The following is a 26,567-nucleotide window of genomic DNA, read 5'->3' on the forward strand; positions in this document are numbered from 1 at the left end:
GCTCCACACTGGGCGTGGGGCCTGGTTAAGATTCTCCCTCTTCCTCCTTCACCCACTCATGAAGCAAGAAATTAAAGTATTTTGTATGGTTAAAGTAACATCTGAGAAAATAATGCCTGTTATGGCTTTTTTTCTCTTCAAAATTTTATAAGGGTAAAGTAGTTCATTCATGCTAAGTACTTTAAATTTTTCAGAAAAAATGAACTAGTAATTTTTTTTATTGCAACCCAAATAGGAAAGTTACAATTGTTCTATAGTGGGGATTGTTACCTCAATAGGTTTTTATATTTAACCTTTAAACATATACTTGGCTCCTTAAAGTTATTAATACCTAAAAGAGACAAGTACTGTTTAATAACCCGTTTAATGATTTGTGGAAAATTCAGGCTTTCAACATCTAAGGATAGAAGAAGAAATATAGATTTATTATTATCCACATTCTGTTTTGTAGTGGCAAAAGTTGAAGAATAAAATTAAAAGAAACCCGATTGAACAGATCTCATTTCATTTCTTAGATTTAATTAAATCAAGAGTCAATTCTCATCTCTGAGTTTACGTAAGAGTCAGTTTCCCAGAAGAAAGAAAACAAAACAAAACTGGTATTAGAATGAAAAGAAATCTGCTTTGCCAAGAGTGTTCTAGTTCCAAAAAGTGTTTGATTGAAAGCCTTCTTGCCTTCGGGTCTTCTGCAAATCTTTTGGCCAGGAAAAGAGCTGATGTTTGTCTCTTAATATGGTCCTCTGCATCAGAGCAAGACAGATTTAATTCTCCTTTAGCACTTTAGACGGGTGAGTACAAAGATGTCAGCCTAATGATATAAAGAGTAGGTGATCTGGAATTTCCTTAGGCACTTTTAATCATGTAGCCATAGGTATAATTTTTTTTTTTTAAGTTTCTCAATACTTAAATTAATACTCTTTTTTTTTGCCTTATGAGAATAATTAGCATTGTTCTTTATGTACCCCTTTTATTTTCTTCCTGGCTGAACAGATTTGTTAACTTCAATATTTTTTTTCCCTAAAGACTGGGAATATAAGACTGTCACTGTTATCCTTTGAACCGTATACAATTTGCCTTCAGATAATTGACACTCATGCCTTCTTAAAATGCAATAATCTGATTGGTTATGCAATAAGCATGTGAACCCCAAAAGTTTATACAAAAAGATTACAGATTGGAATTCTATTAGATGATGCTTTTTCAGTTTTCTTGTATATTCTGGGGTTGGCCTCTTCCTTCTTGAATAAATTAGTTTTTGCTTTTCTTTGACATAATGACAGCTCCTTTTCCCCCTCCCCCCAAATTAAAATTAATTATACTCTTTCAAAGAGTTCTCTATTACCTTTCATTTTTGACTGACATCCTACTTACTGTAGTCCTCAAGAAATCAATGAATATATTAATTGGAATTAGACTTGGCACCTGTCTCTAAGGAACTCAACTCAATAGTTCCTCATAGCCTTAGATGGAATTTTTTAATAACTTCAAAAAAGATTTTTGGAAAAAACCAACTGTGTATTCTTAAGTCGTTCCTTCAAACCCAAGTTTTTTGAGTTTCCAGACAGAGAAATAAACAAATCTGATCAGAATTAAGAGCATTAAAACATTTTAAAAAAATCTAACAAGTTAATGATTGTTATAAAAAGAAACTAAATGGCTAGTTTAGGTAATATAAACACAAAAGAACAGTGTTCTTAGTCATAAGACTCAATTTGAGGGGCCAAAGAACTAGGAAAAAATGGTGCTAAAAAAGGTTGACCATATATTCAAGAAATATGGCCTTTTCCTGTTCCTAAAATTCAGAACATTTAGTTTTTCTTTAGAGTTCCAAGTAAGTCAGGCATAGAAACCTCACCTCAGACGAAAACGAGTAATAACCAGATAAAGAACAGATGGTTCAGTCTGAAAGACTGAGTTGGAGTTCTGGCTCTATTATTTAATTGCTCTGTTACTTTTATCTTTTTGAGTTTCAATTTCTACATCTGTAACACGGATATAATACCACCAAACATACTAGGGTCGGCAAGATTTAAAATAAGGCCATGTAGGGGTGCCTGGTTGACGGAGTCCATGGAGCATGCAGCAATTGGTCATGAGTTCAAGCTCAATGTTGGGGGTAGAGACTATTTAATAAATAAAAGTTTAAAAAATAAAATAAAATAAAATAAAATAAAATAAAATAAAATAAAATAAAATAGGGGCACCTGAGTGGCTCAGCTCAGTTGGTTAAGCATCTGACTTCAGCTCAGGTCATGATCTCGCAGTAGTGGGTTCGAGCCTTGTGTCGAGCTCTGTGCTGACAGCTCAGAGCCTGGAGCCTGTTTTGGATTCTGTATCCCTCTCTCTCAAAAATAAATAAACATTAAAATAAAATAAAATAAAATAAAATAAAATAAAATAAAATAATATAAAATAAAGGCATGTAATATACATAAACTACGTGGCTCATAGCACGCACTCAATGAATGGTTATGGACTTTCCCCTCTTCCCTGATCCCTCTGGAAATTAAACTTGACAGATAAATAGTGTTCTCTTCACTCTCAAAGCTACTGTAGTGAGAAAAAGACAGAAATAACTAAGTGGAACAATAAATCTCCTTGATCTGAAATTTTAAAGTAAATAAGTTATGAAATAAAACTAGTAAGAGGTAAATAGAATGATGGAATTATAAAAACCCATATGAAAGTTAAGCTACTATTAATCATTTCCATTTTCCTCTTGGCTATGATGATGAGATTATGTTTCATATTCAGTGAAGGGAGAAATTACCCATACTTTGAAAAGTAATATTAAAAGTGTTTCATAAAAACAAAACTTTGCTTCCATTTTCCAGAAGTTTTATCAGAAAAGTATTTCAACACAGGACTTTTCAGTCATTCATTTGAGGTGACCTGTTTAAATGCCTACTATGCGCCAACTGCCATAGCAGTGGCAGAGGACATGCAGAGAAGGTGAAAGAATACTTATTAAAGGTATAGTACAGGTCAGCTGGTATCAGGCACATACCACTGTATCTGTTTGCTAGAGCTGCCTTACCAAAATACCATCAGCTGGGTAAACAAACAATGCAAATTTACTTTCTCACAATTCTGGCGGCTGCAAGTCTAAGATCAAGGTACAGGCAGAACAGGTCTCCTCTGAGGCTTCTCTCCTTGGCTTATAGTTGGCTACCCTCTTGCTGTTTCTTTACGTAGTTGTTCCTCGGTGCATGCGCACCCCTGGTGTCTGCGTGTCAATAAATTTCCTCTTCTTACAAAGACACCAGTAGGACTGCATTAGAGTCCACCCTAATGGCCTCATTTTAACTTAATCACCTCTTTAAGGACCCTATTTCCAAATACAGTCACATACTGAGGTACTAGGGATAAGAGCTCCAAAATAAGAATTCTGGCGGAATACAATTCAGCCCATAAGAAACACGATCTCATTTAACCATTGCCCTGTTTGACAAATGAGGGCCTAGGCTCAGAGACAATCACTCACTCAATAAATGTCACAGAGCCAGAAAGCGGTGGAAATGAAATTTTAATTCAGGTCTCATTATGAGAGCACCAAAGGTATGTTCTTTCTTCTATTCACACTTTCTCAAAGAATTACAAATCTAACTGGAGGGGCACCTGGGTGGCTCAGTCAGTTGAGTGTCTGACTCTTGATTTTTGTCTCAGCTCATGAGCTCACAGTTTGTGGGATCCAGCCCTGCACTGGGCTCTGCACTGACAGTGCAGAGCCTGCTTGGGATTCTCTCTCTCCTTCTCTCTTACCCCTTCTCCCTACTTGCACGCACTCTCTTTCTCTGTCTCTCTCTCAAAACAAATAAACATTGGAAAAAAAACCCCAAATAGAGGAGGGCACCTGTCGGGATGAGCACTGGGTGTTGTATGGAAACCAACCTGACAATAAATTTCATATTACAAAAAAAAAAACCCAAATCTAATTGGAAAGACAAAAAACTGACTTGTGAAACTTTAAATCTGGGAGTTATTGATAAGGAGGCACTTATTCACTGGACTCATACCATTACATGGAAAGAATGGATTCAGGATTACTAAACATTTATAGAATATTTATTACATGTTAGGCTGGGTTCTTTCACAAAAGGGTCTACTGATTCCCTTACACGAGGAATTGCTGATTGGCAAACAGGAAGAGTCTTGATAGTCTTAGACCAAAATCTATAGATGATCCTAAGTCAATACCAAATACAAGAGAGCTTCCACAATAAGTATCTTAGATACAACTGTCTTTTAGATCTCCTTTTGTCTGTATTTGGGTGTAGGCTGTGTGCAGGCATACATGTATGAAATCCCTCATCTGCTTTGTAACATTCTACCTCATTGGTGATCCACATTGATAATCTACCTCACTGGTAATGTTAGTGGGCTTGGTTTCAGCTCTATAACTTCTCAGAGTGAAAGACAAAAGCCCCATGCTCTGTCTCTTGAGACTCTGACCTGTGTGTCCAGGAATGAGTGTCAGGCTAGGTTGTGGTCAGGCTGGCACCTGCTTCGTGCCCTTGATGACCCCAAACTGTTGTTTAAAGTTTGTTGAAAGTACTGTTGCCTGTATTCTCGAACTGCATTTTATGGATCTATAATTTATGTTAAATTGTAATTATATAATTGGTAAGTAATTTACATTCCCAGATTATGTTATAAAATTTCCAAAGAAGACCATTCTAAAGAAAACCATGCATACTGGGGAAAAAGGCATATGCCTAGAATCCTAGTACATACCAAAATGTACTAGGTCTGATACACAAAAGTTATCAGACTCCTGAAAGATGATGTGAAAGATGTCCTCTCTATACCAGCAGGAAAGAAATGGAGAGAGGCAACCATGGAAAAGTAACTAAAATATATGGGGAGACTAAAGGAAGCTAAGAATTATTTAAACATGATCTGTTTATATGGATTACTCTCAACTTTGACTCCACTTCTCTGGTGATAATAATGCAAACTTTATAAAGGTAAGCTGCCTGTCTTTGTTCAGTTCAGTATATAAACTCTCTTAAGCCTAGCCACTTCTTTGGGTTTTCATTTTCCTATGGGGGTTCCCAGGTGTGTGTTAAAATCCATGTGCTTTTCTCCTGTTAATCTGCTCTATGTCAATTTGATTGTCAGCTCCAGTCAGAGACTCTAGGACAGTAAAGTTTTGCTTCCCCTGCTCTCTCTCTCTCTCTATGTGTGTGTGTACACACAGACGCACACAGACACACACACACACACACACACACACACACACACACACACACACCACTTCCCACCTACTATAGGGGACAAGAGCTGTTCTCAAGCAGGCTGAATTGTAGAGATGCATTAGTTTTTTGTTTTTATGAGGGAAATTCTTTGAATATCAATTACATCATTTTTAAAAAACAATTACTAAAGCACATTTCAAGGTTTGATCTGATTTTTAGTATTATCTACACTTCTTTCTTAAAGTATGAACATTCGACAGTGTTCTTATCAATACTGGGAATTCGGTTGTGATTTTTCAAACTGTCTCAATCGAGTTGAGTGGGTAAAAGGTGGGGGTAGCATTATCAGACTCTTAGAGAAAAATGGAAGAGCAGCTGAAGAAGTAATATACATAATTTAAAAACAAAGCAGTGCTTTTCTCCAATACTTAAATGCGTTTTTAGTCAGAGTAGTTTGATGGTTTCAAATTTCAAATGAATATTAAACATGTTTTTTAAAAAAACAGGTTGAGAAATACCATCTCAGGGAATTTTTAAAAAATCTGAAGAAATGAGGTTTCAGTTTTTCCACAAAAAAGTGCATTAGGAGACACTTAATGAATATTTTGAATTGAACAGACTTAGTAGCAATTAACTCAAAATACACTTAATTCAGTAAGTAAACACACAGAGAAAGGTAATGTCCTTATAGAATTGTTTTTGGGAACTGAATAGCACGATGGTCTAAACCGTGAGTGGAAAAGTAAATCTCCAAACACCGTATGACATTTTTCCAACTCCGAGCACTTGTATTTTTATTCTGACATTTTGGGTTTCCAGCAGTTTTTACCTTGGTAAACTTTCAAAGAAAGATCTACTTATGATCCCCCCTCCACCTCTGGTGCCTTCTACAAAATAACATAAAACTGGGGATACGTGGTCAGGGTGAGCACTGCTCTGGCCCCTGAATTTTTCCTTCCTCAAGCTGAGTATCCAAAGACAACTAAGATTTTCAATTTAGAGTGTTTTGGCTTTCGGTCCCAGAACCACCTCACTCCAAGACTTCTTCACAGAACATAATATTTCCCAACTGTTATCTGGTTCAAACCAATCAGTTCTCACAGCTGGAGACAGAATGAAAGAATGTCTATAGTGCAGGCCTCCCCAGCCCAGAGGATCTAAGTGCATATGTGAGGACAGTGCTCTGATCCCCTGAAGCCCAGGGATACCAACCTCTAGTTTCAGAACATCATGCTGAAGTTTACGCTGAAATTCAAGGAAGTTTTTGATTGTCAGCTTTCCCTTAAGATCAGCTCCAAAGAAGTAGGTCGTGAGGGCTGAACACAAGCCAGACTTGAGGGTGTTGCCGGTAGTAGGACGATCTCTGTGACGCATACCCATACTGGTTTGGGAGCGAATGATGCTCTGAACCTAAAAGAGAAGCAAACCCCCATCCAGAAAAACATTACAAAGTAGAAAAATATATAAAAGTAAGAACAAGATGGGGCACCTGGGTGGTTCAGTTGGCTGAGTATCTGACTCTTGATTTCAGCTCAGGGCATGATCCCAGAGTTGTGGGATCAAGCCCTGCTTTGGGCTCCGTGTTGAGCACAGAGCCTGCTTAAGATTTTCTCTCTTAAAAAAAAAAAGATCTCTTTCTCTCTACCCACCTCCATCTGCCCCTCTTCCTCGCTTCCATGCACTCTCTAAAATTTAAAAACTTTTTAAAAAAGTAACCAACTATTGACTTGTCTACCCTCTGCTACAATTGTATTTTAATGCTCACAACAATCCTATAAGTCTTATGACTATCCTCTTTTTATAGATGAGGAATTCAAGGCACATAATACTTAACGCTTAATAACTTGTTCAAGGTCAAGTAGCTGGCAAGGAGCAGAACCAGGATTCAAACGTACGCCTCACACCTTTATCATTGAGATGCTCTTAAAAACCTCTCTTCAGAAAAGAGTATGCATTTGTTTTTGAGGCTCAAAACCCCTCACACAATACTAAAATAATCATTAACTTCACAGTAATACAGTCCATATCTCAGGAGACTTTTAAAAACTTCACGCTTCTCACTACTGACTCTCCAGTTATGACAAAAGGCAGCACAGCTACGGGCAAATACTGACATCTAAGAGAGAGAACACATTTATTAAAATGATAAATGAAATACAAAGTTGATAGAAAATAATTCCTCAAGAAAAGCTGGAGAATTTTTAATCTTTGAGAAGTTTTAAATGAGCTTTTTGAGAAAGAATAATTTCTGGAACTAGCAACCATGGCTTAACTATATAAATGAGCTTTATGAAGCAAGTCTATGATTGTTACAGTTTTTTTCTTTTCTTTCTTTCTTTCTTTTTTTTTTTTTTTTACTTGTTCTTGCATGCATTCTTTTCTACCTCTTCACAGGCTAAAAGAGCAACAATTCAAAATAATTAAAATTGGGATATGTAAAGATAAATAATAAAAGTATGTTATATAACCAATACATACAGCTTTGTGGGTGATGGTTTTTAAATGGCCAAATTAGAAAAGCAGAACACTTAAAAACTTAAGAGTTGTAACAACAGATTTGTCTTAGTTAAATGTCTCATTTATTTTATTTATTATGTGTGATCATAAAGAAGGTTTAAGACAATTTAAGTCTGTGGCTCTGTAAAGAGTGAAGTAGTATAACTAGACAAGGAGTCAGGAGACATGGGGTCTGATTCTGTTGTTCTGCAGTGAGAAAGAATTTATGAAGGTTATTTAAACTCTTTGGGCCTTAACTTTTCTCATTGGAAAAGTTCACGGTTAGAGTATATTATCCCTAAGTCTCCTTGTAACTCTAGGTTAGTGACATACATGCTATTGATATGATTTCTTCAGGGTTCATGTTTTATCATGGTAATAAGATTAGCTGACAGGGGCGCCTGGGTGGCTCAGCTGGTTGAGCAACCGACTTCAGCTCAGGTCATGATCTCACAGTTTGTGAGTTCGAGCCCCGCGTCAGGCTCCGTGCTGACAGCTCGGAGCCTGGAGCCTGGAGCCTGCTTCGGATTCTGTGTCTCCCCCTCTCTCTGCCACTCCCCTGCGCATGCTCTGTCTCTCTCTCTCTCTCTCTCTCTCTCTCTCTCAGTAATAAACGTTAAAAAAAATTTAAAAAAAAGATTAACTGACATTTGTTTCTTATACACATGGAGACTTGACAGACAGGTATACAATGTTTTTTTCTTTTCTTTTTTTTAAATTAAATTTTTTTAATTTAATTTTTTATTTTTTAAAATTTACATCCAAATTAGTTAGCATATAGTGCAACAATGATTTCAGGAGTAGATTCCTTAGTGCCCTTTACCCATTTAGCCCATCCCCCTTCCCACAACCCCTCCAGCAACCCTCTGTTTGTTCTCCATTTTTATGAGTCTCTTCTGTTTTGTCCCCCTCCCTATTTTATTTTTTTTTTGTTTCCCTTCCCTTATGTTCATCTGTTTTGTCTCTTAAAGTCCTCAGATGAGTGAAGTCATATGATATTTGTCTTTCTCTGACTAATTTCACTTAGCATAATACCCTCCAGTTCCATCCACGTAGTTTCATTCTTTTTGATTGCCGAGTAATACTACATTGTGTGTATATATATACCACATCTTCTTAATCCATTCATCCATCAACAGACATTTGGGTTCTTTCCATACTTTGGCTATTGTTGATAGTGCTGTTATAAACATGGGGGTGCATGTGTCCCTTGGAAACAGCACACCTGTATCCCTTGGATAAATACCTAGTAGTGCAATTGCTGGGTCGTAGGGTAGTTCTATTTTTAATTTTTTGAGGAACCTTCATACTGTTTTCCAGAGTGGCTGCACCAGCTTGCATTCCCATACAATGGATTTTTCAATTGTTTAGGTTGAAGATTTTTAGACTTTAAATTGAATCCAAGATAATCAGAACATTTTTAGGGGGGCCTGGGTGGCTCAGTTGGTTAAACATCCGACTCTTGATTCTGGCTTAGGTCAAGATCTCGTGGTCAGCCCCACATATGGCTCTGTGCTGGGTGTGGAGCCTGCTTAGGATTCTCTATCTGCTCCTCCCCTGCACACACTCTTTCTCTCAAAAGAAAAGAATACTTTTCATCATTGTCTTGAAGGCAATACACAATTCACTTTATCTGCCTAATTCTAAGAAATGAAGAATTTTCAGTAGCAGTGAACCAGAACTGAAAATCTGCATCAGGACCTGCCATGATTTACATTTTGCCTGTGGCTATAAATATTGCAGCTTATATCCTTCCTGTGGTGGAAATTGTGTATATCAGCTTCAAAAGTGTGGTGCTGAGAATGTGTGTGTAAGTGACTGGGAAAAAGGAATGTTTTTAGGTAAAATTAACTAGCTGATGCTATATCATCTTTTCATTAGTGATTAATAATAGCATAGTCTAAATACTATGTTATTATATGTAAACTATTACTAAAAATAGGCATTCTTTAAAAATTTTTTTTTAAAAAGTATGTATTAATAGATTTTGTGTGGGGGCATGGTGACAGAATGTTTTGTCAGAATTTCTCAGTTCGGAAATCTTTTCTTAAAATATTTTTATTTAGATAATTTGTTAAGGGTATAACATGGGAATCAATCAAACATCAATTCAACTTGTCATGTGAATGCTTACTATATGCTATATGATGTGGAGAAAATAAAAAAATTTAAAACATGATCTCTTAAATAAAATTTCATTCTTTTTCTTCTGTCTCATAAATGAGTTATTACTTCTCATACTTTCCTACTAAAAAAACCCATTTCTGTCATGGCACTGGGTGAATAGAGCCCAAACAGTTATGAGGTTTTTAAGTTTATTTATTTATTTTGAGAGAGAGACAGAGTGTGTGTGTATGTGTGTGTGTGTGTGTGTGTGTGTGTGTATGCGTGTGTGTACCTGCATGAGCGAGGGAGAAGCAGAGAAAGAGAGAGAGAGAGAGAGAGAGAGAGAGAGAGACAGAGACAGAGAGAATTCCAAGCAGGCTTTGCACTAACAGTGAGGCTCAATCTCACGAACCAAACTGTGAGATCATTACCTGAGCTGAAATTAAGAGTTAGATGCTTAACCGACTAAGCCACCCAGGTGCCCCATGAAGCTTTTTATTTTAGCTATCTTTTGCTAGGTTAGTTCTGTTTTACGATCTGTTACGAAATGGGTTACAGAAAGGATCCGTGGTGATACAAAAGTCAGAGAAAACTCACATTTAGTATACAGTTGATCAATGCCTTTTAGTAATATGTATTTATGCATGATCAAAGTGATTTCTGGAAACAGGGCATCTGGGTAGCTCAGTCAGTTGAGCATCTGCATTTGGAGGTCAGGTCATGATCTCATGGTTTGTGGGTTCAAGCCCTGTATCAGGCTCTGTGCTGACAGCTCAGAACCTGGAGCCTGCTTTGGATTCTGTGTCTCCCTCTCTCTGTGCCCCTTCCCTGCTCGTGCCTGCCTGTTCTCTCTCTCTTTCTCTCTCTCAAAAATAAACAAACAAAAAAAATAATAAATGAAAAGTTTTTAAAAAATGCGTAAAAAAAGTGATTTTTGGAAAAAGATGAATCAAAGAGTAATAATAGCTATTAGTTTGCTTTATGTAACATTAACTTTAAAATATGTGAGGTCTTTTTCCTGGTTCAAACTTTTTTTTTTTTTTTTTTTTTTACAAGCTTGATGAATACACTGTTAAGAAAACACCTGTTTCCCTGGGAAATCAGAGCAAAGTTTGAATGTTTGGAAGCCTAGAGCACTTTCAACTTAATAAATTATTATATTTCCCAAGAATGTAAAGTATATAAAGATGAGCAGAGAAACTTCTAAAGAGAGCCATTCACTCATGAACTACCTTATAATTTGTTGTTTTTGGTCTAAAAGAGTTTTTACATCAAGATTCCTTGTGATCAATATTATTAGTTGTAACAGTTTAAGAAGGCCAGTTATCAAGGCATCACGTTAGACGAAATTAGCAAATTAGCACTCCCTTCTCTAACAGTGAATGGGATAGTGAAGCGACTGCTCCAAGTCATTTTGCACATCAGCATCGATGCCAGAAATAAGTACCATTTGCTCTAAATTCAAATCTAGAGTTTAGTATCTATAATAAGAGTAGAGAAGTTATGGCAATTTTGCTTCTGAGAGGTGAAGGAAGTCCCTAGTCTGCATCAGAAGGATTGGTCCTCTCAGTTTTTCTGGCTTTAAAAACCACAAGGACAGAATCTGGAGCAACTACACCCATTGGAAAGTGAGGGGGAAATCCTGAAAAGGAAAAAGCCAAAGAAGGGGAGCCTTCTTCCCCAAAGAAGGGTAGTTTATATATATTCTATATATAAACTCCAGTCAAATACAGTTGAGCTAATCACCTGCTAAAACAAAACTTTCTTCAGATGAATATAGCAAAATCCAAAGTCTACAACATGTCATTCATAATATCTAGACAAAGATCCAAAATTATTTGACATATGAAGAAACTGGGAAATAAGGCTCATCTTCAGGAGAAAAGACAATGGAGACAACCCCAAGATGACCCAGATATTAGAAATTATTGACAAGAATTTTAAAACAGTTAAATAATAGTGTTCAAGTATATAATATATACTTACGAATAAGGAAAAGATAGGACATTTCAGATGAGAAGGAAAACTATATCAAAAATGAAATGGAAGTTCTAGAACTGAAACATGCAGTACCCGAAATACAAATTTAGTGGATTAATAGCAGAATTGTAATGATCAAAGAGTCAGTGAATATGAAGATAAGTCAAGAGAAACTACACAGCTTGAACAGCAAAGAGGAAAAAATATTGGAAAAAAAATAATAAAGCTTTAGAGATTTGTGAGGCAATATCATAGATGGTCTTAACATTTGTGTTAGTGGAGGGTCAGAGAGGTAAGAAAGAATGCCCCCCGCCAAATTTTTAAGACATAATGGCCAGGAACTTCTCAAATTTGATAAAAATCATAAATTTATAGATACAAATAGTTCATCAAATACCAACAAGGACAAATACAAAGAAAACGACACTGAGGAACAATATTATCAAATTTCTAGAAACCAAATATAAAGAGAAAATCTGGAAAGCAGAGAGAGAAAAACAACATATTGCAAATAGGGGAACAATGGTTCAAATAGCCAGACTTTTCATCAGAAGGAATCAGTAGTTAAACAACTGAGAATTTTACATCTACATCAAGAGCTGTATATCTAGAATTTCCTTCCCAAAATAATGATGATATAAATTAATTCATCACCAACAAATGTGCACTACAAGAAATGCTAAAGAAAGTTTTTCCAATTGAATGGAAATAATACCATATAGAAACTAGGATCTTTAGGAAGGAATGAAGGGCATCAGAAATGATAAATATGTTAGTAAATATAATAAACTATTTTTCTCCTATTTTCTTTAAAAAACTTATGACTTGGAGCACCTGGGTGGCTCAGTCGGTTAAGCATCCAACTGTTGGTTTCGGCTCAGGTCTTGAACTCACGGTTTGTGAGTTTGAGCCCTGCACTGGACTCTGTGCTGACAGTGTGAAGCCTGCTTGGGATTCTCTCTCTCTCTCTCTCTCTCTCTCTCTCTCTCTCTCCCTCTCCCTCTCTCTCTGCCCTCTCCTGAGCATACTCTCTCTCTCTCTCTCAAAATAAATAAACTTTAAACAAAATAAAAAAAAAAACATATGACTTAGAGCAAAAATTACAAAAACTATTATGGGGTTTATTACATATGTAGATGTAATACATAGAACAAATATAGCATAAAGGATGAAGAGGTAAATAAAACCTTACGGTTGCAGAGTTACTACATTTCATGTGAATATTATATATTTTTTTTAGATTTTGGCATTTAATTTCTTTTGAATATGTCACTTTTTGCAAGCTAGGAAACAGAATCAAACTTAAGGCAGTCTAGTTCTCTAAGGATCTAGGCGGAGTCTTGCAATGTTCAGCAGAGCGACATCGTAATACAAGGTGCTAACAACAGGCTTATAATCTCTAAATAATAACCATTTAGCTACACTTTTTTTCTTAGGAAACAGACTACAGTCTTTTTTTTAATTTTTTTTTTTTCAACATTTATTTTTATTTTTGGGACAGAGAGAGACAGAGCATGAACGGGGGAGGGGCAGAGAGAGAGGGAGACACAGAATCGGAAACAGGCTCCAGGCTCTGAGCCATCAGCCCAGAGCCTGACGCGGGGCTCGAACTCACGGACCGCGAGATCGTGACCTGGCTGAAGTCGGCCGCTTAACCGACTGCGCCACCCAGGCGCCCCCAGACTACAGTCTTTTAAAGCCATGATATATAGAACATGTTGATCTAAAAGAACAGAATGACCCAAATTATATGTTGGCCAACTTACTGGTGGGCCAAATCAAAGCTGACCAAGGATGGGTGAATAGAGAGAAGTGTTTACCTTTCGGAAACCTGCTCTGAGATTTTAAAAAGTCCTGGCTGCTGTTAGTAAGGAAGCAAGTAGCAAAAAATATTACAGATGCACCCATACTGACACTTGATTTTGCCAAGGTCTTCCAGTAGAACACAAAGTTAGAGAGGAGTGTAAGGGTAAGATACTTAGATGTTTTCAAAATACATTACTAGTAATATGAAATTTGACATATTGAATTCTTCCATTTGCCACCAGAACAAACTGACAATGAGGACTATTTAAAAGAAATGCTCAACTCTAAAAAGAATTCACTACAGAATAACCTCCTGCTTTCCCACACCATTAACATTGCTCCTCTTCCAAGATACATATTCATGTGGAAAAACTTGTCAGCTTTTGCCAGGGCCAGGAAAGGCAAAATAGAGCATGTCCTAATTCGTTAATTTGTTAATTGTAAGCTCATATGATATCCCGAAGATGGACCCATAAGTCTGGCCATTCTTTTCTTTAACATCTGCAAACTGCAGAATTCCTTAGCCTTAACCACAGTTTCTGCTCAATATCTTAAAGCTGGTCTCAGTCCCATCTGTGACTCTTCTCCTCAGGGTTAAGGGTGGGTGCTAGTCATTAAAATCTGGAATGTCATCATAAGAATAACCCCAGCAGTCTTTGGATACATAGTAGGCAGTGTGAAGGTGGTAAAATCCTGGCAGGAACACCAGGATGCCAATGATCAGGACAGGAACACCTGGTCTGTCTCCTCTTTGCTGATATAGCCTGCCAGTAGGGGGGAAACTACGATAATCCGAAAGGTGCCAATCAGAAACAGCCTTACATGGGATCTTAGGAGGGTTCTTCTTAAACTGAAGGTCAATGTAGCCATCGTCTGTGCTGGAGAGCTTTGAGTATTTCACTTTACTACTGGGGATTCCCATAGCCAGGTTGGTTTGAGATGGCATCATAACACGCTGACACAATTACAGCTGGAGTGCCATGCCAGGCCACCCAAATGCTGGCAGTTAGCTCACTGTTGGCAGCAAAGGCGCCTGAGGTCTCACGGCACACCTCACCTAACTTGTGAACATTAATTCTAAGTAGACTGTGTATATTTAGCAATTTATGTTGTACTCCCTAGAGCAACCACTATAAAAATAATGCAAAAAGGTACAGCTAAAATGCCGAACAAATTAAACCAGAATTCTGGATAAAATAATCTCAAAAAAGGCAGGAACATAGAAGGGAGGAACAAAAATCAGAAAGGACAAACAAAACAAATAGCAAAAATGGTAGGTCTAATTCCAATTAAATCAGCAATTATGTTAAATGTCAATGGGTTAAATACGGCAATTAAAAGGCAAAGACTGTCAGAATGGATAAAAAACAAGAACCAAATTACATTGTCTAGAAAAGATGTACTTTAAATAGAAAACACAGATATATTTAAAGTAAATGGACAAAACAAAAAAGACATACCATGCAAATAGTAAGTATAAGAAGTCTGAATTACTATGTTAATACCACATAGACTTTAAGATAAAGTATTACCAAAGATAAAAAGTAACATTTCATAATTATAACAGGACCGATTCATGAGGAAGACAATAATCAGAAATGTGCAGAGAATTTCAAAATACATAAAGCTCAAATCGGCAGAATTAAAGAAAAACAAACAATTGACTAATTATAGTTGGAGATTTTTTTTAAGTTCACTTATTTTGAGAAAGACAGAGAGAGAATGCAAGTAGGGGAGGGGCAGAGAGAGAGAGAGAGAGAGAGAGAGAGAGAGAGAGAGAGACTGAGGATCTGAATGGGATCTATGCTGACAGCAAAGAGCCTGGTGCAGGGCTTGAGTTCACAAACTGTGAGATCATGACCTGAGCCAAAGTCAGACGCTTAACCAACTGAGCTACCCAGGTACCGCTATATTTGGAGATTTTAACATCTCCCTCTCAACAACTGCTAGAATGACTAAGTTAAAAAAAATCCGTAAGGACAAAGAACACCTGAACAACACTATCAATCAACTTGACTAAATTGACATTTATAAAACACTGTGCTCAGTAACTGCAGAATATACATTCTTTACTAAAACACATTGATGTGTTTAATAAAACACATCAGATACAGTTCTATAAAACCAGGCTCAATACATTTAAAAGGATTAAATCATGCAGAGGACGTTTTCTGAGCACAATGTAATTAAATTAGATAATAAAGATAACTAAAAAAACAAAACCTCCACACTTGGAAATTAAACAATATACTTCTAAACAATTTATGGGTCAAGAAGGAAATCACATGTGAAACAGAAAATATTTCAAACTGAATGATAATGAAAATACAACACATCAAATTTGTAGGATGCTTCTATAGCAGTGCTTGAAGGGAAATGTATAGTATTAAATGCTTACATTACAAAAGAAAATTCTCAAAACAATGACCAGCCGTGTTATCTTAAGAGACTCATAAAAGAGCATAAAAAACCCTAAAATGAGTAGAAGAAATGAGAGTAGAAATCAATTAATTAGAAAACACAAAAACCACTTGGGCTCTCTGTTGTACATATTTGAAACTAGTTTTTATTCCTTGTGAAGACAATATACTAGGGCGGGAGGGAGGGGAAAGTGGGTGATGGGCATTGAGGAGGGCACCTGTTGGGATGAGCAATGGGTGTTGTATGGAAACCAATTTGACAATAAATTTCATATTAGAAAAAAAAAGAAGAAGAAAACACACAAACTATAGAGAAAACTAATACAGCCAAAGTTGATTCTTAGGGAAAAAAACCAAAAAACAAAAAAAACAACTAGACCCTGAACAGCCAAAGAGATCTTGAGAAAGAAGAACTAGAGGCATTACACTCCCTGATTTCAAACTATGTTATAAGACTATAGTCATCAAAACACTATGGTATTGGGGCACCTGGGTGACTCAGGTGGCTCTTAATTTCAGCTCAGGTCATGATCTCATGGTTTCATGAGTTCAAGCCCTGAATTAGGCTCTATGCTGGTAGCATGAAGCCTGCTTGGGATTCTCAGTCTACTCTCTCTCTGACCCACCCCCACTCATGCTGTCTCTGTCTCTCTCAAAATAAATAAATAAACTTAAAAAAAATCACAGTATGGTATTGGTATAAAAACAGACACATTGATCAATGGAATAGAATAAACAATAGAAATAAACCCTCACATATATGGTCAATTAATTTATGACAAAAGAGCCAAGAATATACAATGGAGAAAGGACAACTTCTTCAATAAATGTGTTCAGAAAACCGGACAGCTACATACCAAAGAATGAAACTGGGCCACTATCTCATACCATACACAAACATTAATTTAGTGTGGATTAAAGTCTTGAATGTAAGACTTGAAACTATAAAACTCCTGGAAGAAAACATAGGTGGTAAGCTCCTTGACCATGGTCTTGGTGATGATTTTTTGGATTTAACACAAAAGCAAAGGCAACAAAAGCAAATATAATCAATTGGGCTGACAAACTAAAAAGCTCTTCGTGGCAAAGGAAACCAACAAAATAAAAAGGCAACCTACTGAATCAGAGAAAATATTTGCAAATCATATATCTGATAAAGGGTTAATATCCAAAATATATAAAGAACTCCTACAGCTCAATAACAAAATCCAAACATTCTGATTAAAAAATGGGCAGAGGATCTGAGTAGACATTTTTCCAAAGAAGGCATACAGATGACCAGCAGATGCATGAAAATATGCTCAAGATCACTCATCATCAGGGACATGGAAATCAAAGCCATAATGAGATAATACTTTACACCTATTAGAATGGCTATTATCAAAAGGACAAAAAATAACAAGCGTTGGCTAGGGTGTGGAGAAAAAAGAACCCTTGTGCACTGTTGGTGGGAATGTAAATTGATGCAGTCACTATGAAAAATAGTATGGAGGTTCCCCCAAAATTAAAAACAGAACTATCATATGATTCATCAATTCCATTTTTGGGTATTTATAAGAAGGAAACAAAATTACTATCTTGAAGAGATATCTGCACCCATCCATGTTCACTGCAACATTATTTACAATAGCCAAGACATGGGAACAATCTCAGTTTCCACCAATGGATGAATGGCCAAAGAAAATGTGGTATATATACACAATAGAATATTATTCAGCCATAAAAGGAAGAAAATTCTGCCATTTGTAATAACATGGAATGGACCTTTGAGGTCATGAAGTCAGTCAAAGAGAGAAAGACAAATACTGTATGATTTAACTTACATATGGAATCTAAAAAAAAGTTGAACTCATAGATATGGAGAAGAGATTATTGGTTGACAGAGGTGGGGGGGATCCCCATGGGTGAAGGTGGTCTAAAGGTATAAACTTGTAGTTATAAGTAAATCCTGGGGATGCTATGTACAGCATGATGACTATATTTCACAAAACTGTATTGTATATTTGAAAGTTGCTAAGAGAGTAGATCTTAAAAATTCTCATCACAAGAAATATAATTTGTAACTATGTGTGGTGATGGATGTTAACTAAACTTATTGTGGTAGTCACTTTGCAATATATACATAGATCAAATCATTATGTTGTACACCTAAAACTAATACAATGTTATATGTCAATAATATCTCAATAAAAAATAAAATAGTGCAATGTAAAATAAAATAAGGGGATGAGCTGAATAGGTGATGAGGATTAAAGACTGAACTTGTTGTGATGAACACAGGGTGACATATGGAAGTATTTAATTACTATATCGTACACCTGAAACTAATTTAACATTGTATGTTAACTAACTGGGATTAAAATAAAAACTTAAAAAATAAAAAAAAAGGGGGGGGGAAGAAAACTCAGTTTCTCAACTAAAGTCTGAATGAAAATAAAATTAGCCCTAACTCCCATTAAAGTAAAATAAAATATAATTTTAAATAAAAAAAAAAATTTTTTTTATTTTAATTTTTTTTTTTCCAACGTTTATTTATTTTTGGGACAGAGAGAGACAGAGCATGAACGGGGGAGGGGCAGAGAGAGAGGGAGACACAGAATCGGAAACAGGCTCCAGGCTCCGAGCCATCAGCCCAGAGCCTGATGCGGGGCTCGAACTCACGGACCGCGAGATCGTGACCTGGCTGAAGTCGGACGCTTAACTGACTGCGCCACCCAGGCGCCCCCAAAAAATTTTTTTTTTAATGTTTGTTTATTTTTGAGACAGAGAGAGACAGAGCATGAACGGGGGAGGGGCAGAGAGAGAGGGAGACACAGAATCTGAAACAGGCTTCAGGCTCTGAGCTGTCAGCATAGAGACTGATGTGGGGCTCGAACTCATGGACCGCGAGATCATGACCTGAGCCGAAGTTGGACGCTTAACCGACTGAGCCACCCAGGCACCCAAAATAAAATATAATTTTAAAAATAACAAAATAAATTCTATTTATAATCATTTGGGACCACCTGGCAATACTAGTCAAGTGCAGGATTATGGAAAAGTGAAGGTATTAGATGGACACAGGGTTCAGATTTGAATAAATGTCTCCAGATATTTAAACATTTTGTTTCTGTGAATTTTTTATTTACAAATACATACCTCATACTTTCCCCCATTTCTTTTTTGCCATTTTCCTTATTTTAAATACAAATACTTTCTTCATATATACATACATGTGTATGTATATGTATACATATGCTTGTTTTGTTTTGAAACCATTCTGACAATCATAATCATTGTATCTAGAGAGATACCATGGCCCACCAATGATAGAAGTTTTATGGAAATGTAATCTCTTCCTAGGATTCATCAGAAACTGTACATCTCTGGCTTGAATATGCTATACTCAAAGGTATGGTACCATTTTTCCTTCTATTATAGAAATCCTTTCAGAACATATGTCATTCATCCTTATATTCTGGAACTGCCTGGCACAAAGGAGCTGTTTAATAAATGTTGACTAAACAGATGATTGAATATCCAAAACTTTTCCTCTCAGCATTATGACCTAATCTATGTTGGGGAATCAGAACAACTTTGACCTTCATCATATGCTCAAATAATTCCTTACATTTAGGGTGAAAACAAACAAAACCCACTTACTCAAAGTGAGGATGATTTTTTTACATGATGGATTAGGTACTTCAAAAATTGGATTGCATCTGAGTATGCTGACCAGGACCAAAATAACTCCAAGGCACATGAAAAGGTGTTAAATATTAATGTACACAAAGGAACTTTCCAGGGAAACTTGCCTGTTCAAACTCCTCCATGTCTACTTCTCCATCTCCGTTCAAATCAAACATCTTGAAGGCAATTTCAAAATTTCTCTGAGGAGCTGCAGGGAGTAAGGAAGGAAAGAATGGGAGGGAAGGAGGAGGAGAGAAGGGGGGAAAATATTTAGAAGGCATTAACTAAAAACAAAAAATCATTCCTTTAAGAAAAACAGAGAGTTAAACATTAAAATTTATTTATCTATCTATCTATCTATCTATCTATCTATCTATCTATCTATCTATCTATTTACTGAGAGACAGAGAGAGCATGAGCAAGGAAGAGGGGCACAGGGAGGAGAGAAAATCTTAAGCAGGCTCCACGCTCACACAGAGCCTGATGTGGGGCTCAATCCTCCAACCCTGGGATCATGAGCTGAGCCAAAATCAAGAGTCCATAGGGCATCTGGGTGGCTCAGTCTGTTAAGCATCTGACTTCGGCTCAGGTCATGGTCTCACAGTTCACGGGTTTGAAGCACAGAGCATACTTCAGATCCTCTGTCTCCCTCTGTCTGCTCCTCCCTTGTTCTCTCTCTCTAAAAAAAAAAAAAAATAAACATTAAAAAAAAAAAAAAAAAAAAAGGAGCCGGATGCTCAACTGACTGAGCCACCCAGGCACCCCAAACACTAAATGTAATATCAGGTGTAATATCAGAATGCCACCATATTTATCCAGATCAATCTTATAGCGATACTCCTTAAAACCAAAAGAGAAATTTTACTATGGCCAGTAAAGATAGCGCTTGTCTCTTTGTGTTTCAACACCAATCTAAATGCTTCAGCTTTGCTTTCTTAGAAACCATCCTCTTAACTGTGTAATATTAATGTTGTGCTGTTACTTAAATGTAGCATTATTTATCTGGGCATGAACGTCTGCTTGGGGTGAGACATATTGTGGCAAAGTAAGAGATTGAAACTCTAAGTCTTTGTCTTGCCTTTTTAAAGCCAGCTAGATTTCTAGTTCGTTCTTTCTAGTCTCTCCATTGTAAGTGCAATCGCGAGTTCAGTGGATGTCATTCAGCTATCAGGTTATTTTCTATACTATTTTGCTCATTATCACTATAGCTCTGAGGTAAGGACAAAAAGCATACTGGTATCTACTCAGCCTCCTATTTCAACCACGTCAGCTGGGTATACAAATTACTGAGCAAAATATATGGAAATGGTAAAATAAAGCTGAAGTTTAAAAAACAAAATGAAAAATGCAAAGCTTGAGAAGATGGCATATGTAGTTTTTTCCCCTTAGGTGAATGGCAAAAGCTCTTGAAGACTTTTTAGTATTCCTAGATCAAGAAATATAATATAAATATAATTAATACACTTGTGCATTAGAATAAAATGTAATGTCCCTTCTTCCTTACCACACTAACTGTTCTGGTAAAGAAAACAAAGTTGTTTACTTCCTTCCTTTGGTACTTCAAATTTATATAAATGTAGAGAATAAACCAAAATAAAATATCCTATATATCCTAATACTATTGAATTAAATTTTCAGTTAATATAATTTTTATTAAAAATTTTAAAGATTATGGGTGCCTGGTTGACTCAGTCAGTTAAGCATCCAACTTTGGCTCAGGTCATGATCTCACAGTATGTGAGTTTGAGCCCCATGTTGGGCTCTATGTGGACAACTCAGAGCCTGGAGACTGCTTTGGGTTCTGATCTTCCTCTCTCTCTGCCCCTGCCCCACTCATGTTCTGTCTCTCTCTCTCTCTCAAAAATAAATTAAAAAAATAAACCTTAAAAAATAAAAAAAATTAAAGATTATAGGAAACAAAAAAGCAAAAAGGGGGCTTAGTATATTATGTATAGTTACAGAGAATCCATATTTCCACGTTACTCATGAATTTGTCAATCATAACACCTTATAGGGTTAAATTCCACTTTCAGCTAGCTAGCCAGCTAGGCTGGTGAGCTCTTGGGTTTTAGGTTGCCTGGGCGAATCATGTGCCTGTCAGCTTCCCATTGCTTGCCTCACTTGATAGTGGCTTCCAACAGGCTTATTCTTCTCTAGGCCACAAATACAACTGTTACAAAGGATACAGCCAGGGGAATTAGATTTTTGTATACTTATTGTCACTTCTTAAGTTTCTCCTACTTGTCTGGAGACACCTGGGTGGCTCAGTCAGTTGAACATCTGACTCCTGATTTCGGCTCAGGTTATGATCTCATGGTTTGTGAGACTGAGCCCTGCGTTGGAGCCTGCTTGGGATTCTCTCTCTCTGCCCCTCTCCAGCTCATGATCATTCTCTCTCTAAATAAATAAACATTAAAAAAAAATTAAAAACTTTCCTACTTGATGTTGCCTTTTACTGAAGAGTTACCACTATGTGCCAAGCCTTGAGCTTGATAATTTAAAGATGTTGATTATCTGATTTAGTACACTCAACTCTGAAAGTTTTAATTTTCTTTTTATTAAAAATGTTATTTATTTTGAGAGAGAGAGAGAGAGAGAGAGAGAGAATCTCAAGCAGGATCCACACTGTCAACACAGAGCCCAACACAGGGCTCTGTCTCACAAACTGTGACATCATCACCTGAGCCAAAATCAAGAGTCGGATGCTTAACTGACTGAGCCACCCAGACGCTCCTGATTTTTTTTCAACAGGGTAGACAATTGGGGCTCACTAAATGACAAGCCCCAAATTACACAGCTAATATGTGGCAGAACTGGTAAGTGAACCTAGGTCAACACTGACTCCAAAGCCCATAAACTTTTTCATTATGCTCCATGGCCTCCAACAGGGAGAGAGAGGTTCTTAACAATAATAAACACATACTCTATTTTGATATGTTTTAACCTAGACACAAAACAACAAAACATGACTCACTGATTATGTCAGTCTCTACAATAGCTGAGTTCCAAGTTCTTCATTTCAAGGACATACCATCAGAGAAACGTTGCATATGCCTTGCTTATACTTTAGACTTGGCTGCACTAATTGGAAATCCACAGGTAACATTAGATTCTCAGATAGGTTTGTCACATGTTTGAAAAAATCATGAATATGAATTGCTTTAGGCAGTAATGCATTCTCCTATCCTCCCCCCCTCATTCAAATACATCATTTGCCTATTCCTTGTAGATACCTGAGATTGTAATAACCACAGACAGCATAAAGCTGCTGAGAGTTTTAAGGCGGGGGCCGGGGGCGGGGGTGACACCATCAAACAGACGTTTATAAAGGATTTCTCTGGCTACAGTGTGAATTGAAGGATGAGTTGGAAAACAAGAACCAGCTTCGGAGAAGACCGAGGAAGCTCTTGTAAATGCTGAAAATGTGAACTGGGGTGACTGCAGTGGTAATGGAGAGGAAGAAACAGATCTGAAATAAGGAGGTGGGATTACACAACTTAATGATTAATTAGCTGTGAAGAATAGACAGTAAAAAGGCTGACAGCTTGACTGCCTTAGGCTAGCTTGCATACCATTAACCAAAAGATAAAACAGATGTAAAAGGTTCTGAGAAATAAAAGGAATTCTTTTCAGACCTGCTGAATTCAAGGGGTCTGCAGCCTGTTCAGAGGAAAACATCGGGCAACTGGAAGCCAATATTTAAGGTAAAAGGAAGGAGAAAGGAAGCAGTGACAGAGGAGGTGGCATCAGGAAGAAATTAGTCCAAATGAACAGAAATGGGGAAAAATTTGGCAAAAGCCAGTCAGTACGTTGAAGCAAAGCTCAACAATTAAAGCAGCATTCCCATTCCCTATCTCCACTCATTACAGAGAGGACACAGAGTGCTTACAATTTTAGCTTTATCATATTTTATTCTTATGTCCTGTGAGTTTTGTGAAGGCACAGTCATCATTTAAACGACTGAATGAGTTATTTCAGCACACCATAGTTAATATATCCTCTTACAATTATGGTCATTTTACCAAAGCACACCCTGTACTTTTTTTTATTATTTTTAATTTTTCATTTTGAGAGAGAGCGAGAGAGCGAGAGAGCGAGCGAGCACAAGTGGGGAAGGGGCAGAGGGAGAGGGAGGAAGAGAATCTCAAGCAGGCTCCATGCTCATTGTGGCCCAATGTGGGACTCAATCCCATGACCCTGGGATCATGACCTGAACAGAAATCAAGAGTCTGACACTCAACCGACTGAGCCACTCAGGTGCCTTACTCTGTACTTCTTGAGGTTTCTATATCTTTTGATCCTGCTTACTTTCAAATAGAGTATTTGCTTATGTGGAGCTACTCAGAGTGTTTATTAAAGTGCATGCACTGATACTACTCTAGAGGCTGCGCTTCTAGTGCACTGGTCATGATAAGGCAAGTCAGGGCAGCAGCCCTGCACACTCTCGGGCCTTACCAGTCTATCAGGAAAGGTCCTTCCAGGAGTCGTTCTCTCAGCCTATCCAATCTTCATCTGCTGATCATATCAAAGCATTTAAGACAAACAAGCAAATATCCATGTGCTTTTAAGTGAAACACGCTACCCGGGAATATGCTATTAGGCAACTCTTGTACTTCCCTGTCTCCCTTTAAATGTAGGCTTCAGAGTATTTTTTTTTAAATCTAGCTGCTCTGGAAAGTTTTAAGGTGTCCAGGGTTTCTGCTAACTCATAACCTGTTTCATAGAAAGGTACTGAGAGAGGAATTCTTTTGAATCCCAGGCTACTTACAGAGTGAACAGTGAAGCTTTCTCCCACTGTGTTATCAACATAATCTACTTTTAGTACAGTGATTTCCAAAATGATCGTAATATATGTTGGAAGTGATTAAAACAATAAGATTATATTCAAAGCTCATTACTCAGAGTTCCATGACAATCTGTGCTACTAGGAAATGGAGATCCCTTAGGTCTGTTCTAGTTAAGAATCCATGTTTATATTATTCTATCATTAACAGTGATAAAATAACGACCCTAGATTGCTCTTGGAAGCACAGATTTTTCTGCTTTGTTTTAGTAACAAAAAAAAAAGCATCTTTTTCTATATATATTAAGTCAAATATTCAGACAGCAATAACACTAGCTGTCTCAAGACTTTCAAGACTGTTCCACTTAGTGTTTTTTTAATAGAAAAGGCACAAGACTAGCCTCTAATTCTGGTTCTTCCAACAACATGAGTCATTATGCCTTAAATTCTTTTTTGGTAGTACTGACATAATAAACAAAAACATGAATAGGTTAGATTCTTATTTTCTGTTGGTTTGATTCTCCTACTACAGAATTCCTACCAGCACTATTCTTGTTTTAAAATGATGTTATAGGATAAATGAGGTAATTAATATGCAATATTAGAGAACTCTGAGTTAGAAAAAAAACCTTTAGATTATAATGAGTCTCTGTTTAACGATGAACCTGCCTACTGAATTTGTAAGGATGATCACATAACCTCTGATTATTTCTGAAAGAGAGAGAGAGGTCACCACTTCTGAGGTTCTAACCATTACTGGCCATATTAATTGAGCTTTTCTTCTCAAGCAGAACACAAATCTAATTCTGTGTAGCTCCTATAAACTGTCCTAGTTTAATTTTCTAGAGAGATAAAAAATAGATCTGCTTCCTCATCTATATGATGGCCCTCTGAAAACATAAAAACACATGATCATCTCTCTACTAAGGTTTCTCAGAAATTGCTTTCCAGAACTTTAGCATATAACAGCCCCCCTGCCCCCTCCCCTGCTTTGGGGTACTTCAGATGGTCAATGCCTCCCACAAATGCAGTATATCCTAAATGTAGTTAATCCTGGAATGACTTATCCTTTCTAGAAACAATAGGACTGCTTCTTTGCAGACTAACGCACTAGCATTCCTCTTATGTGAAGTGAAGGCTTAGTGTCTTGCTTTCTATATAACATTAGGCTTGGGGAAAGGGGGGGAGAAAAATCTGTAAGATTTGATTTCAAAATAGTATCCCTCCCTGAATTCTTCTAGGTATGATGGTTAGGGTGCAGACTGAAAGTCGTCTTTCTGCCTTTTACAGAGTAGAGGGAAAAGGTTCTCACAGTACATGTTGTAGTTGGACTGCATTTCCTTGGGATGCTTTAGCCTCAGAAGAAGGGTGCTACACAAAATGAAAATATCCTATGAATTAATTTTATTTATTTATTTATTTATTTATTTATTTATTTATTTATTTATTTTTAATTTTTTTTAACGTTTATTTATTTTTGAGACAGAGAGAGACAGAGCATGAACGGGGGAGGGTCAGAGAAAGAGGGAGACACAGAATCTGAAACAGGCTCCAAGCTCTAAGCAGTCAGCACAGAGCCTGACGCGGGGCTTGAACTCACGGACCACGAGATCATGACCTGAGCCGAAGTCGGACGCTTAACCGACTGAGCCACCCAGGCACCCCTCCTAGGAATTATTTTAAACACACTTAAGCAGCAGCAGATTGATTTTCTTTTCATCAATAATAGTTGCCTTATATAAACTCTGGTTTCATTTCTGAGTAACCATTTTACAGGTAGTAAATATGATAATGTTAGCCTTTTCAGCATTTTCTAATAGTTTCATGGCATGTGTCACGTTAACGCTATAGCTAATAAAAAGGGCTGCAAATATTTGAAAAATGTAAGACTTACAGAATGACAAAAGAGAAGCACAAAGTCAAGAAGAACGTCTTTTTATAAAGTTACATATTCTACATTTGATTTTTATATACAGTTAACTGGGTATAAAGGCATATTTATGTGAAACGAGGCATAATGAGAATATGAGTGGCTCAAAAATTTAACTCTTATACCTTCTGCTTCAACTCAGAAGCCCCATAGTTAGGCTTCCCCTCATCTTTGTTTTG

At 36.9% G+C, this 26,567-nt stretch overlaps 1 protein-coding gene and 1 pseudogene across 4 annotated transcripts in view; both read right to left on the reverse strand.

The window, feature by feature from the left end:
- Positions 1-26,567, reverse strand: part of MICU1 (mitochondrial calcium uptake 1) — a 247,772-nt gene that overhangs the window by 66,411 nt on the left and 154,794 nt on the right. For all 4 annotated transcript variants that reach the window (XM_086679944.1, XM_086679942.1, XM_086679945.1 and 1 more), the window contains 2 exons: positions 19,801-19,883; positions 6,411-6,608 (listed from right to left, as the gene is read on the reverse strand). In XM_086679944.1, coding sequence (XP_086536070.1) covers positions 6,411-6,608; positions 19,801-19,883 — 281 coding nt within the window. The remainder of the gene's footprint in view (positions 1-6,410; positions 6,609-19,800; positions 19,884-26,567) is intronic.
- Positions 13,479-18,516, reverse strand: LOC147575984 (transmembrane protein 230 pseudogene; annotated as a pseudogene).

The sequence above is a fragment of the Puma concolor genome, chromosome D2 (assembly GCF_028749965.1).
Source record: "Puma concolor isolate L17-30 chromosome D2, mPumCon1.1.hap2, whole genome shotgun sequence".
In the NCBI taxonomy this organism is placed as follows: domain Eukaryota; kingdom Metazoa; phylum Chordata; class Mammalia; order Carnivora; family Felidae; genus Puma; species Puma concolor.